General features: G+C 35.9%; 3 protein-coding genes across 4 annotated transcripts; 1 reads left to right on the top strand and 2 right to left on the bottom strand.

The window, feature by feature from the left end:
* Positions 1 to 547: 547 nt before the first annotated feature.
* Positions 548 to 5,708, bottom strand: LOC111710965 (protein TFG). Of its 2 annotated transcripts, XR_002767161.1 has the most exons (8): positions 5,656 to 5,708; positions 4,562 to 4,642; positions 4,358 to 4,446; positions 3,331 to 3,441; positions 2,905 to 2,971; positions 2,281 to 2,406; positions 1,097 to 1,881; positions 548 to 673 (listed from the first exon to the last, which is right to left on the bottom strand). XR_002767161.1 is itself a non-coding variant. In XM_023485171.1 (7 exons), exons 1-7 carry the CDS (start codon positions 5,704 to 5,706, stop codon positions 1,255 to 1,257), a joined length of 1,152 nt encoding a protein of 383 aa, XP_023340939.1. In that variant the 5' UTR covers positions 5,707 to 5,708; the 3' UTR covers positions 548 to 1,254. The 2 variants fall into 2 exon arrangements, 1 of the variants encoding a protein (XP_023340939.1); XM_023485171.1 differs by having other exon boundaries at positions 548 to 1,881.
* Positions 5,709 to 5,710: 2 nt separating this feature from the next.
* LOC111710966 (ubiquitin-fold modifier 1) lies at positions 5,711 to 7,786 on the bottom strand. The gene is made up of 3 exons (XM_023485173.1): positions 7,679 to 7,786; positions 6,691 to 6,785; positions 5,711 to 6,217 (listed from the first exon to the last, which is right to left on the bottom strand). The coding sequence occupies exons 1-3, from the start codon at positions 7,736 to 7,738 to the stop codon at positions 6,100 to 6,102; spliced, it is 273 nt and encodes a 90-aa protein (XP_023340941.1). The 5' UTR covers positions 7,739 to 7,786; the 3' UTR covers positions 5,711 to 6,099.
* Positions 7,787 to 8,748: 962 nt separating this feature from the next.
* Positions 8,749 to 14,220, top strand: LOC111710975 (uncharacterized). The gene is made up of 5 exons (XM_023485184.1): positions 8,749 to 8,994; positions 9,279 to 9,881; positions 10,288 to 12,144; positions 12,205 to 12,293; positions 13,590 to 14,220. The coding sequence occupies exons 2-5, from the start codon at positions 9,552 to 9,554 to the stop codon at positions 14,059 to 14,061; spliced, it is 2,748 nt and encodes a 915-aa protein (XP_023340952.1). The 5' UTR covers positions 8,749 to 8,994; positions 9,279 to 9,551; the 3' UTR covers positions 14,062 to 14,220.
* The last annotated feature ends 1,243 nt before the right edge of the window (positions 14,221 to 15,463 follow it).

The following is a 15,463-nucleotide window of genomic DNA, read 5'->3' as shown; positions in this document are numbered from 1 at the left end:
TAAGTCCAAAAACTGTATAGCACATCGTGCCAAAATAATAGTGTTATAGGTAATTTTATGAAACGTTTGTGTTCTTGTCTTATTTCCAATGGCTATTTCTATATCAAAAAAGCTTTGAAACTAAGCAGATGTCAAAATATAAAGCTGATTTCAATTTTATTTTCATTTCAATCGAAAAAAGAAATATTTTGGAAATATCCTAATTTTTCTTGAGAAAATCCGGGAACCAATCAAAACTTTATGCCACACGTCCTATAATGGACAGCTAATTTAACATAATTACTTTACAGCACGGTGCTATAATATTCAGCTAATTTAACTTTATAGCACGTTCATTATGAAATACACGATGAAATGAGTAAGAATGATAAAGTACACAGTTTCATAAAAAAAATAAGAAAAACACCGTGACAGCAGGGTTTAACATTTGATCTAAACATATTTCATTGAATTTTTTTTTCAAATATAAAATAATGTTCGTTTTAACACCTGACATAATTTTCGGAAGAGTTGAAGATGTACAAACATTACAATAAAACAGTCCATGTAAAAAGGTGAAGTAATTTAATAGAAATATTCATTATAAAATCTCCGTATATTAAAATACAATTCGCACACATTTACACAAAATTTATAATTAATAAATAAATATTAAATATCTAGATTTAAGGGACTTCAAACAATTTACAATTTATCACTGATGCTAAATTTGATCTAGATTATCGGGCAGGGTGGGGGAGGGGCCTTGGCATCACTCAGATTTAAAAAAAAAACTTTATACAAAAATTTAAAAAAAAGGAAAGAAAATTTAGCTTGTTGTCAGCACCATGAGTTAATTATAATCAATGATTTTTGGCAAAAGAATCAATTTGTTTTAAAAAGCAGGAAAAAAAAGAGAATGATAATCATAGAACCATTTAAGTTCTCTTTCAGAATATTTAATTTTTGTGTAAATATTTAAAAGAAAGAAGGAGAGGAGTGTGTTCGTAGCTTTGTAAACAAGATATTGGAGATTACATTTAGAGCGTTTTAACCCGGCCAAGTTCATTTTACCCCGCAATATCATTTATTTTCTCAAAGTCAGCGATAAAAAAACCCTCATAAACCCTTCCTCATATTCAGAGGGAGGGATAAATATTACAAAAATATATTTGCCCCCCCCCGCATAAAATCATCTTATTACATAGCATAAACTTAAACATTTTTGTTGGCGATGTATCTACCCTAGTAGCAAGATAAGTATTAAACCCTAGATTATTTGTAACCAGGTTGGGTCTGCTGAGGATGCGCATATCCTGCTCCAGGTGTGGCTCTACTATAAGGATTACTCGGAGCACTGGTTGGTGTATATCCAGGGTAGCCCGAGTATGCTGCCGGTCCTGCAGATGTATATCCTGGAGTTGAATAGGCAGGTTGCTGCTGACCTACTCCTGGGAAACCTGGATACTGCTGCTGCGTAGCTCCTGGAGGTTGAACGGGACGCTGGGCTGTAGGATATGGTTTAGCAAGTCCCGGATCACCGGTTTGACCAGCAAACGGAGTCGGCATGGCTACCTGGCCCTGGTTCGGAGTTTGACCGGCCTGGGGTTGACCAGCTGGATATCCAACATTGTAGGCAGGCTGGGAAGAAGGATATGAAGACTGTGCAGTAGTATAACCAGGTTGTGAAGATGAGTATCCAGGCTGCGCTGCGGAGTATGCAGGTTGGCCTGGAAAGGTCGGCTGACCAGCTTGTGCAGCTGGGTAGACAGGTTGCTGCCCAGGTGCTGAGAATGATTGTTGGGAGGAAGGTTGAGACGGATATGACGGGGTTGTATCCGACGGATCCTGTGCAGATGAAGCCCGGGATTCACTTCGATAGTCTGAGTCAGCTTTCAGAACCTGAATATTATAAAATTACTATCAAATTTTCAATCTTCCGAAGGAGGGGGGCTGATTTCTATCTAAGCATCATTGTTTTTGTAAAGTAGTGGAAAAATAATTCTTAGGAAAGCATTGATTATTTGAACGAAAGGTGGAAGTTATAAAAAACAAGTGGTTAGGAACATTCTCTGTCCTTGGATCCCAATGCAAAATTTTATTTTTCAGAATGATTTTTAAAGAAAATATACACCACTGTCCACATTTCGAAACTTTATTTTCGATAAAAGTTATTAGCAGAACTAAATGTTCGTGAGTTAAACACGGATTTTATTTTAGGATGGATCCAGGATTCGGCTCCTAATCAAAATGAAATGGATCCTAATGTAGAGTTAGAAAAAAAAAATGCTAGATAAAAACCTGATTTGTTTGCTCTTGATTTAAAGGATCGAACTCCCTGCTCTGCTCCTTGAAACCGTTGAAAGCTGAAGAAACCTCTTTGTTCAATGACAAACTGGAATCAGGTTCCCCAGTCTCCTCAACTACCTGGATTATTATTATTATTAAACAAAACTTCTAGGGGATCTTATTCCCCGTATGAAGCCACACCCATCAGTACTTCCCCTCACGATACGTGTACAATCACGCCTGGGGTCGTCTGTTTGTAAACCGCCTAGGGCATGTTCTATTATTGAACCCTGGATGTAAGCGTACCGGGTGCTGGGATTATCGGGAACCTGAGTAAACCGAGCCCCGAGGTTGACATCCACCAACTCGTAAAGTTAATTAAGTAAAGAAGCATTTTGTAAATAAAAGAAGCTTTTGTTTACAGAAGTAGAATTGTGTGCACAAAGGAAGCATTTTGTTCACAGCCTCGCAGAAGAAGCATTTTGGACACGGGAGAAGTATTTTGAACACAGCAAATCATTTTTTACATAGGACATTATTCCCTCTAGATTTATTCTTTTGCCCTGATCACTGCTGTTTGTTTTATGAAAATGCTATCCCTAGGAAAACTTTAAAGGTTAGAGTGCTTTATATTACCTGTATCGGAGCTGACCCTGAGTCTACGCAGCTATCTAGAAGTTTGTTAATTGCATCCCTGATGCTCCTAAAATATTGATTGGTTTGAATCGAGTTTACCACCTAGGGCTTATATCCTGTACTGGCAATCTGTAATTACACAGAACCCCAACACAACATCTCTATTATTCATTTTCAACAAAAAGCATTTAAAAAAAGTTTGCAGTAGCAAATCTTATCCCGAAGTAACCATTCTTCTAATCTCAAATAGATCTTTTCATCTCTTAGGGAACCATCTGTTCTGTAAACGGTCAATGAGAGCGTACAAACTAATTGAGTCTCTACCACAAAATCAAATTTTCTATTCCCTATATACATTGCAGCCTGATGATGTGACTTATGAGACTTATGTAAACCTTTTATCAAGCTTATATTATTTTATCTAACCTGAGTTGATCTAGAGAGGGTAAGACGGTTCCAGTTTTCTGCTCCTGGTTCCCACTCAATATGGTCAGCTTGAGAACACGACAATACTGGATCGCAAATGACAGATCAGAACTAAAAAGATGATCAGTTACAATTAAATTCAGCGTTTTCAATCTATATACAAATTTAGCTTGTCTGTTAGTATCCAATAGACGTCAAAACGGCTAAACCAATCGAGCCCAAATTTTGTGTGGGACCTCACGTGACCCCAGGGAAGGTTTATGAATGATCAAAATTTTAAAATTTGTGCTTAAAAGTTTTTTATTCTTGTAAAATTTTGAAAATGCGTGAAAAAAAAAAATTATGAAATCCGCAACCTTTTCTTGTTTTTGTTTTATACTGTACAAAGAGAAGATGCTCAGTGCTCACAATTAAAAGTTGAAATAGAAGATGAGCGCGAAGCGCGCCTTAAAAGCCGAGTATATTAATACTTGAAAACCTATTAAAGAGAGAATTGCGACTATTATAATACCAATTTTTTACCTGAGCGTGAAAAATTTGTTTTAAAAGATGGTGTTTAAGTATTGAAATACGGCAAATCCATTAATTATTTTTGCTATTTTTTATTTAAAAATCATTTTATTGTAAACATTATTAATTTAAAGGGACTGTACGCGTAATTGTATGTGACCTCCATGCAAAGATTCACATCGGTAACCTTGAAACTTTTATCTGAACAATGATGAGGAAGATATTTTAACTTTACTAGGTCTTGAAGTGCATTCCTGCTGTAGAAATGCGCTAGTAGAGAAACCAAAATATTCAATTTTCAAAATTATAATCATTGTTATCTAATTCATACTTGATCAGACAAATCTTCTAAGGGTACCGTTGTGAATTTGGCATTGTCATCTCTGTATGGAGGTTCAATTAAAATGACGCCAGGTGAGGGGGCAGAAACTTTCCACTGCCCTCTACACGTTATTTACATTTGGATAAAAACAATGTTTATATTGAAAATAACAAAGTCTAATTCATAAATATTTACTTGTCTGTGATTGTTATCAGATCTCCGTCTTCATCTTTATATTTAAGAAGTAGTTCATCATCAGGAGTTATACTTCCTTTAAACACTCTCTAATCAAATAAACAAATATTATCATTTTTATCACCGCTATGTTCGTAGTTTGAATTTGCTAAAGATTAAAATATTTGTTCATGTCTTATTTTTATTATTATTATTATGGACCACCTGCATCATTAGAACAAGCTCGTCATACGTGAGATCATCGTTATGGATTGGAATACGCCTGATGTCCTCGCCAAACCTAGCCTATTAAATATCCTAATTATGGATTGGAATACGCCTGATATCCTCCCCAAACCTAGACTATTAAATATCCTAATAATGGATTGGAATACGTCTGATGTCCTCGCCAACCCTAGCCTATTGAATATCCTAATTATGGATTGGAATACGCCTGATATCCTCCCCAAACCTAGCCTATTAAATATCCTAATTATGGATTGGAATACGCCTGATGTCCTCGCCAAACCTAGCCTAACAAATATCCTTATTATGGATTGAAATACGCCTGATATCCTCCCCAAACCTAGCCTAATAAATATCCTAATTATGGACTGGAATACGCCTGATGTCCTCGCCAAACCTAGCCTAATAAATATCCTAATTATGGATTGAAATACGCCTGATATCCTCCCCAAACCTAGCCTAATAAATATCCTTATTATGGATTGGAATACGCCTGATATCCTCCCAAAACCTAGCTTAATAAATATCCTTATTATGGATTGGAATACGCCTGATATCCTCCCTAAACCTAGCTTAATAAATATCCCTATTATGGATTGGAATACGCCTGATATCCTCCCAAAACCTAGCTTAATGAATATCCCTATTATGGATTGGAATACGTCTGATATCCTCCCTAAACCTAGTCTATAACCGAAAATTTCTAATTCTACAACACATCTTTTTTTAAAAAAAGAAACAGACCACATTTTTAAAAGTTCCGGAGTTGTACACTTTATTTATCGAATCTTTTCCTTCATAAATTGTTATTCATAAAATACAACTTTAATGTCTTTAAAGTCAGTTTCAATATTTAATAAGACGAATGAAACACCCCTTATGTCTTACAACTGTCAAAGACACAACATTTGTATTTCTCGCATATAATTTACGTCTTTCCTGTTCCAAAGCTACCCAAAGCAATATTTAATTAATAAAGAGCTTATATTTGGAATTATTCTTACACCAATACCCAATACACATGCTCCTTTACCGTTTAAACTGCTTAGCCATATAGATATTGTAGGTATTACCTTGATTATGAGTTTACCACTTAAATCCATTTTGTTAAAAGATTCCTCCATATTCTCTGAAATAGAAAATGGTTATTTACGTCTGTGCCACGTTTGTACCATGTACACTGTACATAATTTCCATAATTTGTACAGGTTCTTTAGAACTGAACACTGTAAATACTGGCGACTTTCAAAAAGTTAGTTCAGGAATGTTTTTTTTTGTAAGCTTAAGAATTATTTTACTAACAAAGCATAATGATGTTGTAGTTAACAAGTTAATATCTAACAATTATACTTAATACTCATGACAAGAAAGCGTAGCCAAATCTACGTTCTGTATACATGCTATAAAGTTAAATTATTTTAACGAAATGAAAAAATACATAGTTTTTATTAAAAGATTAATAAGATAAAAAAATATAAATATTTGTGTAAATTCTGCAGGATGATATGAAGATGGGCTCAACAAGATCCAACTCTGTCTCTAGGTATAAGTCTCAGCTCAGATCCATGCTTCAAGAACACGTTTCCTGCCGTCTGCTGAGGATTGATTCCAATACCGTCATCAGTGATGATAGCGCTACAAATAGAAAATGACATTGAAAAAAAGTTTGATTGTAATAACATTAAATTAGATTATGAATTTTAACTATTTTAACATTTATAATCCCGAAATTTTGATTTGGGAATACAAAGTATTTGTCATTCTTTCAAGCAGTGCTTAGGATCCGGCTCCAACGATCAAAATTTTGTCAAAAAATTGCAGAAATAAACTTTAAGCTCTCAAACCCAAATTTTGACTGCTATATAAGAGATGATTCAAAACTTTCCTTTTCTCTGAAAGGTTCATAAGAGTAATTAAGCGAAAAATAAATAAAAACATTTAAAAATTCTTCTTTAGTTAAAAAATCTTTAATTCATGACGTGGATCCGGATCCTGATTAATTTTTTAGGGCGGATCCAGGATCCAGTTCTGCATCAAAATGAAATGGATTACACAACTGGATTGCCCCAGGGAGAAATAACAAATAAAAATATGATGAAGTTAACAACCTGGTTGCTGGAGGAACCTTAAACTCCTCAGCAGCAAACTTGAGAACAGCTGTAAACGGAGTTCCGTCAGGAACAGAGAGAACTTTGAACGGGAGCTGAAACATATGAATAATATTATATACACGATGACAAAAAAGTCTCCTAGTTACTCTACGTTGTCACTCTTTTGTGTCGCCTAAAGGGACTGTAAGCTTAATTTCAAGTGAACCTCCATGCAAAGGGGGAAAATAATTATTTTTCAAAATTATAAACATTAGTGTTTAATTCATTACTGATCGGGCAAAGCTTTTAAGGGTAGGGTTGAGAATCAGGCATTTCCATCTTTGCATGGAGGGTCGCTTGAAACTACGCATACAGTCTCTTATAGCGACACTAAGGAGTGACAGCGTATTAAAACGAAGAGAATTATTATATTTTTTATATTTTCTTACTAAATTTCTGTTGTAACCCGTCCTGTGTCATTTTTTGTTAGGGATGCATCATCAGCATTCAGAATATAAACCAGGGCAAGTGGACAAAGCACAATTTAATTGGCACATGAACAACCATAAATTGGAGTGGTTCTGTCCAATGGTCAAATTTATCCATGTCTAACATATAAGATCCATGAATTTAATGTAAGGTTAGGTAAGACACTTTCTGGGCCGAGCGCTGCGGCTAGGACAGGCTAGGGGGCCGAGCGCTGGGTCTAGGACTGGCTAGGGGCCCGAGCGCCGCGGCTAGGACAGGCTAGGGGGCCGGGCGCTGCGGCCACATGGTCAATTATATCCATGTCTTACATTTGTGATCCATGTACATAAATAATTGATAGGAGGGGGGAGGGGGCGGGAGGAGAGGTCCAGAAATCGTTCTCTAGGAAAATACCAAAAATCGTATATTAGAAAGTTACCTCGTTCTCTGGGACGGACCCAGGACTTAAATTTATGTTGAAGATAATCAAAAATTAGATTAACAGCTGAATGAAACAGAAAGAAACCTTATATATTACCTTAGGATCAGATGTCAGCGTAATCTTGAATGTAACTTTAGATACTCCCGCCGCACTCATTTTTAAAACCAGATTTTCTAGAAATATTTAAATTCGTTTACATCATTTTCAAATAAATTCATGTTCGACATCGACTATAGTCATTTCATATGAACATACATTTAATTAATGGTGATAATATCTTTCCTCAGCATAATCATGTTATCAGCTGTATTTGCTACGTGTAAGAATACCGCGTAATTATGAAAATTTCTAAAATCGGCCAAATACATCAACTGAACTACGTCCTATGCCCTAGCTGCTATATACATTGAGACATTCAATTTGTATATTCGAAACGCACTTTACAGTTAATTAACAAGCCTTATAATATCAAAGTACCATATGTATGTATAATTGATAAAGTGTGAATAAACTTTTTTTCAACTCGCGACATTAAGTTTTGGATTTTAGTTCGAATGATACGACATCAGCTAATGATGACGACTAAAATTTTTTCAATAAAATCACAACGCGGTATTTGGTATTTTACTGCGCTAGTTGCCTCCGTATTTTTATTTCAAGTACACTTACACAGTCTAGAAAAGTAACTTGACACAAAATTAATGTTGTCACTACAATCTATTTATCGTCTTACTCTAATTATTTACATATACATGCATGTCTAAATGCATTGTTGTTGCCAAGCGTAACTGTATAGTATGGGGGGGGGTATGTGCAATGTGCACTCCTATCCTCTGAATAATGGTTATTGGGATCCGTCCTATAGAACGATTTTTGGACCTTATTATATTATATATAAATATATATGCATTAAACCAAGATTCTTTAAGAAAGATAAAAACTATCTAATATTTTTTTCAAAATTGGTGTTTTTATGGGGAGTGGGTGCACAACGTCTTCTAGGGGGTGCCCAAACAAAAAATTACGCAGAAGGTGTCCTCCCTGAATTTCACGGAGCTCTGGACTCTTCGCGCAATGTTCGGGGATGATGAACATAAGTCTTCAATCCATAATTTGCAATTTCAGGGCTTGTATTTGTCTCGTTCTCATGTGTGTGCTTTTTTCTTTCTTTTCTAATAAGCTTGTTTTAGGATGACTGGGTGATTGAAGCCATTTTAAAGATCCGGACTCCTACTAAACACAACTGTTCTGAAACCCAAACTACAGATGAAGGAAACCTCTCCAGTGTTGGGAATGGATTGAATGAGGAAAGGAAGTCGGTTGTTGAGAAGAGGAAGGAGGAGATCCTAAAACCACCAGATCCATCTCACCCTAGTCCGGGACGTAGAGGACGGCCTCCTAAATTAAAAAAGGTAAAGATCGAATAAGTTTATCAGATATGATTCTTAAAGTAAATATATTTTGAATTTTAGACCAATCTATCCGCGCAGTCACCAATGCATGCGGTCACTAGAACTTGCAAAAAGCACATATAACAACTTGTTAGTTCGGGGGGCATTCGGCAACAATATCATTTTAGTATCCGAAGCTTTAAATAACTTTGGACCAAAATCGACCTAACAACAACTATAAGCTTGCTGTCAAGATTGATTAATTTCTTCAAAGAATACATTGTTTATCTAGTATATTGGTTTAGGTGGTTGTACCTAAAGTGAAAGCAGTGATTGAGAAGGATGTAGATTCTTGTGTAACTACATCTATTCATCCAACTGCATCAGCTCCTCCAGTAATAAATAATGTAGATGATCCCGCTCCAGGAGTATCTTCATCCTCTTCTACACCAAACGCTGCTATTAACCAGAAGAACGGGTTGGCACCTAGCCCTGCTCCTCCCCCTCCAGCAAGTGATATCAATGTTACACCCAAATCTTCTCTAAAACTAAAAATTCTGAAAACCTTGAACGGAACTATGTATTCTGAAGTTGAGGAGAATGCTGTTTCTTCTCAATGTACTGTTGGTCGAAAAGAAACTGATGTAAGCTCATCCACTCCTACTCTCACTATAGATCAGAATTTCAAGAGTTCTCCTCTCCCAGCTCCTGCTGCAACTTGCATTATTGAATCCTCTTATCCTAACCTGGAAACCCAGAACACCCAGCCTGAAGTAAAACTAGAAAATACTGAATCTTTAAACCCCTTGGTAGTATTAAACGAAGAAGGATTGAAACTAGTTGAAGAGAAATATGTTGACCTTGAAATTGATGGAAATAAGACTCAGGCTCAACCCTCTCCATCAGAGGTAACACATTTTTAGCAGTGCTTAGGATCCGCAACATTTTGGTTTGTTGGAACCAGATTTGGTATAAGTATAAAATGCGGATCCACGTATCCGAATCTTACCATTCACTATTAACTAACGCGAGATTATTAGCAACTTCTTAATTTATTAATGGTTTCATCTTAAAAAGAAACGAAAACCCGAGAAAATTTATCTTTCTTCATACGTTTAAAATCATTAAATCTTGAAGAAATGTTAAGAGCTGAACTAGGATCCGATTTAAAACACTTTTTCGGGCCTTTTTTCAAATAATTTTTGGGGCTCAACAACGCTAATCCTATTTTTGGGGGGGGTCACTGTATAAATATGTTTGGTTTTGATTTGGTTCATTTTTATTCAATCCGAATATGTTAATTATGTCTTATAGGTGTCGGATCTGACTGAACCTGTGAACTCTAAAACTCAGGAGACTTCTACGACCTCAAACCGGACGCCCCAGGTTCAAATGCCTTTAGTGAAACCTGCTGATCCACGTCAAACTATTTACAAGTTCAGATGCTCCAACTGTACTCTGACGGATCACTCTAAGGATATCATCGACATGCATGTAAACAACAAAATCTGTCTCAGAGAATCATCATTGCCGATCAAAACCAAAAAACAAATTCTGCGGCTAAAGCTTGAACCCTGCCGTTTAGATGAGTCCCAGGAACATTACCTTATAAGTTTGTCTAACCCTGACAGGTTTGATTGGATTGATGTAGACGCAACCCTACCCGACGGATGGAAATACACTGATAAACTAAACAGTAAAGGAGAATGCTACCGGATATATTTATCCCCTGCTCGTCAATTATTCACCTCAAGGGATGATATTGCTCAACATCTTCTGTCTACTGAAGTCAAGTTGGCCAGGATAGCAGGATACTCGAACCAAGAAACCTATATTTATTCTACCACTGATCCGAACAGGCTAAAGAAGCATATTAAACTGCATTTTGTTCCTGATTATCATATAAAAGAAAAAATTCGGGACAAAAATCCGCGGAACCTTGACCGAACATACTTCAGTCCTGTCACATTCACCTACAAAGCACCAAGAAACGTAACTGCAGTTCGACCATGGGTTCTCCTGGTAGATGATATTCAGGAATCAGTTGAAGACCTTATTCCTGTTGGTAAACCTCAATCCAGGGAGGAGTTAAAACTGGTCAAACCTGTAAAGTCTACATTAAAGCGTAAAAGACCATCTAATGATACAGAGAATGCTGAACCCATGAAAAAGCTGAAGGAGGTTGGTGTCCGGAGAACCTTGGATAATCAGGAAACTCCGAGAAATATTAGAAATGTTCGTGGAGGAACTGATACTGCTTTATATGTTCAATGTTGTAACAAAACCTGTGAGACATGGAGACAGGTTCCAGATTTCAAGGATCCCAGCGAGGTTCCCGATTACTGGGTTTGCTCAATGAATAAAGATGTGATGAACCGTGTTTGTGGAAAGGGCGGAAGCCAGTTTACTTCAGGATCTCAGGTCAAGATTAAATACCCCCGAGGAACCCTAGTCTGGGCCAAACTGAAGGGATATCCCTGGTGGCCAGGAATAATTGATCATAGTTCTGGATGCGATGAGTTCTACTGGATCGATGAGAAGATTAGCACAGTCAATCCAACTAGATACAACGTCATGTTCTTTGAGAAGAAGAACGAATTTTCATCTGCATGGATTCAAGCTGAGAATATTAAACAGGATCAAGATCAGTCTCCGCTTCCTAACTCTGTCTTGTCTCCGGAGGTGAAGGAGGAGCTAGACGAGGCTATGGCAAGGCTTCGAGAATCTAGAAAGTTCTCCTTGGAAGAGAGGTTGAGTGGAGTAACTTCTTCCGGTAAGAATCTGAGTACAAGGAAACCTATCAACGATCCGAATATTTCGACTGTAACTGCGTCTAAATCAATTCCTGAAAAAATCAGTGTGGATAAAGACGCATCGACTTCAAAGAAACCCGTTGAGAAACCAAATACCAAATACGCCGAGACGGAGACGGTTAAACCGGAGCAGCTTTTCTCTAATTGTAACCCGGCATGGGAGAAGGTTTACAATAAACCACCTCTACCCTCTGATGTTTTAATCACCTTGGCAGTTCGGAACCTGGACCCGGAGAACCACAGTGGAGCTTCCTTCTCCAGTATAGTTGCGTTCTTAACCCTCCACTTTCCATACTTTAACAGGAACATAGAGGAGTGCAAGGATATGGTTAGGAAAGCTTACGATATAAACTCCAAGGTTAGTTTTTTTAATCAATGATATTTAAATCCTGATTAAAAACAACCATAAATTGTCTAGGAGGAGACAGGGAAGGAAAACTTCAGGATAAAGAATAGTTTGATTGAACAGCTCTCAGGGAGAATAAAAACATATATCAGCAAGTACAGGTAATTTTCTAACGAAACAAACGTAAATGATGCAGTGCGAACCAGAACACTGTGGAATAGGAAGACGACATTGGAGAAATGTTTATGTATATTTAATGTTGTTACAAAGCAAATAATATAATTTTCTACAGTACCGCTTAATTATTGCGTCTCATGTTCATTTTATTATTAAAATCATAACTTGATTCTAAAAGTCGTCTTCCTATTACACAGTTTTCTGGTTCTCACTGTATATAATGATCCGAAGGTTGCTAGCTCTCATGCAAATAAAAACGTAGAATATTTTGAAATTACTTTATTAAAACTAAAGCTAAAAAAGAAGTCTGGTTTATAGTTTGAAAATTGAAAGTATATACATGTCCAGGTATAAAAAAAGTAAAAGCAAATGAGATAAGAAAAGAAAAAAAAAATCTAGTCGTTACGACATATTATGGTCGACCCAGTCTTGAATATAGTTGCAACTTTTCATCTTTGTATTTATAGTTATCCTAGTAAAAATGATTGAAAGTGGTTAATTCTGATATTTTATTTGGAAATTTGTTAATTATTAACTTAAATATTAATGATGATTTCAGTATAAACTATTGTTTGTAATAATTCAAGCTTAAAATATGACTCCAATTGCAACTTTTATTTCTTTGAACATAAAAAAGTTTACAATTTACGATTAAGCAGATTTTCTGTATCTATTAATGTAAGGTATTCTTTTACAAAATTAAACTGCTTTCTCCGCCTAAAATTTAAGTCAACTTTTATGTTTGATTAAATTACAATTTTCTAGTGTTTGCTTAATTGATTTTATGTTCAAACAAACCATATTAAATTTGTAAAGAATGTAAACAGTAAATTATTTCAATTCAGTCTTCTTGTAAAATTGTCAATGTTTTCTATTTCCCAACAAGCCTCGCCCAAAATCCCATGTACGTGGATGATGTTTATTGCAGTGCTTAGGATCAGGATCCATTGGATCCGCAAGATTTTGGCTTCCTGGATCCGGATCCGCAAAAATATGCGGATCCAAGGGGCAAAATATCAACCAGAAATGCAAAAATATTTTACTTACAAAACCCGAATTTAAACTATTAAAAAAGAAAGATTATAAATATTTCCTGATTTCTGAATGGTTCATCAAGTGTTAGCTTAAAAATAAGCGAAAAAAAAAACAAGACATTTACAAATTCTGCTTTGTTATAAAAAATCAGTAAAATTGTAAATAAATAACCTGGATCCGGATTTTCCATGACCCGGATCCGCATCAAAATTAAATGGATCCTTAGCACTAGTTTATTGTTTCAGAGTGTTGGTTCAAGAATCGATGATGTACCAGGAGTTCTTGGATACCCTAGTTCAGAGGTTTGTTCAGCAAAAAGAAAATATTCCTGCTAAAAATATTCGTCCCCCGTACAGTCTCAAGATGCTTATCAGTCTCTCCATGATCTCCCTGTATCCTCCGATATCCCTGGAGCAGATATTTCTCTTCCTAACCTTCCTGTTCCCCTACCTTTCCGGGACTACCGGCAAATCAACCTTTAAACGGGACGATTTTCTCAAGGAGATCAACGAGGATCCTAATATTGAAGAGATCGTGAACAAGAAAGGAGAAAGCTTCTATTTGCTCCGGGATGGAACCTATCCCATGGTATTGAACGAAGTGAGAATTTTCTTCTCCTTGAAGAGTAACAATGACAGGATGAACAAGAGTATCTACAAGGTTGAGTATATAAATCTTCTTCTACCAAACCTACCGGCCAGTAATCTGGAATCCTAAGGGTAGGTCAAGATGGAAGAAGAAATGGCAATGTAAAATATTTCTTGGGTTCATATAAAAAATTCGACCATTTTTTCTGTAATCTTTAAATTTGACTAAAATAACAAACAAAATATGTTATTTTTTACTATGTATATTGAATACACATATTTACCACTTCTTGTGATATTAAGATGTTTAGTTGTGCGGCATTTATTTTATGCAGAAAATTTAAATTTTGACCAATGACCTCTGATTTTAACCAATGTTGTTTTTATACATTTTATAGTAAGGGCATTACCTCACTCAAGTAATTTGTCAAGAAATTATTTTCGAACTTTCGGATGGGGGGGGGGGAGGGGGTAATTTATACTCCTAGGATCTTTAAATTACAAAAATAACATCTATTAAGAATGAATATTAATTATTTACAACTACTTTACAGGGAGATTAAGGGAATTTTACATTACCAGGGATTCCTAAGACCGATTTTGTAAACAAAATTGGTCAAGGAAACCCGTGGTTAAGTGAAAAAAAAATTTCCAAAAGAATAGTCGTAAACTATTTTATCGGCTTTTGAGATGAAAATGCGCGATTTTTTTCCTGAAAACTATGCAGAGCGGGTGGTTTAAATAACTGTCCCAAGAGACGTTAAGTAACTTAACCTCCCTCTGCTGGGGGAATCATAGGTCGGTAATGCTGATTAAAAGGCGGTAAAGTATATAAAAAAAATCTGATTCGTTTAGATCATAACGATTTTTTATTTTTGTCAGATCGCAAATTCATTAAAACTAAGTCAAATACGTTTTTTTAATCTGATACAGATTCGGGAACATGAATCCGGTTTCGTTCATCAGTTCAACCTCCCTTTAACAGTTCATCCCCCCTAGGGTTATAACATTTCAACACAACGTTAGACATCAAAAGCAATGTTATGACAGTTGCCGATGTCTATGTCTTGAATAAATCTTGATAGTTTTATAATTGGAAAAGAAGACGGCATTTAGTAGATTTCACATTTTTTGGCCCCCCCCCCCCCCTCCTATCAATTTTGTACATGACAATTTATTTTTCAGCAAATTGTTTTTCATCTTGTTAAAACCTTATGGGGGGATGAATTAGTTCAGGAGAACAGAGAACAGACATAACTAAGAAGAGGGGGAAAGGCATTGCTTAGGATCCATTTAATTTGGATGCGGATGCGGATCATCCGGATCCTGGATCTGCCTTGGAAAAAAATGGATCCGGATCCAGGTCATTTCTTTAAGATTTACTGAATTTTTTTAACAAAAAGTAATTTTCAAAATATTTTGTTATATTTTTTCGCTTATTTTTATCCTTTAACTTGATGAACCATTCAGAAATGGGGAAATTTTTATAATCGCTCTTCTTTCATAAGGTCAGATTTGGGTTTTAGGAGTAA

Source organism: Eurytemora carolleeae, unplaced genomic scaffold (assembly GCF_000591075.1).
Source record: "Eurytemora carolleeae unplaced genomic scaffold, Eaff_2.0 scaffold610, whole genome shotgun sequence".
In the NCBI taxonomy this organism is placed as follows: Eukaryota; Metazoa; Arthropoda; class Copepoda; order Calanoida; family Temoridae; genus Eurytemora; species Eurytemora carolleeae.
The sequence above is the reverse complement of the archived record's forward strand: the minus strand, read 5'-3'. Positions and strand labels throughout refer to the sequence as shown.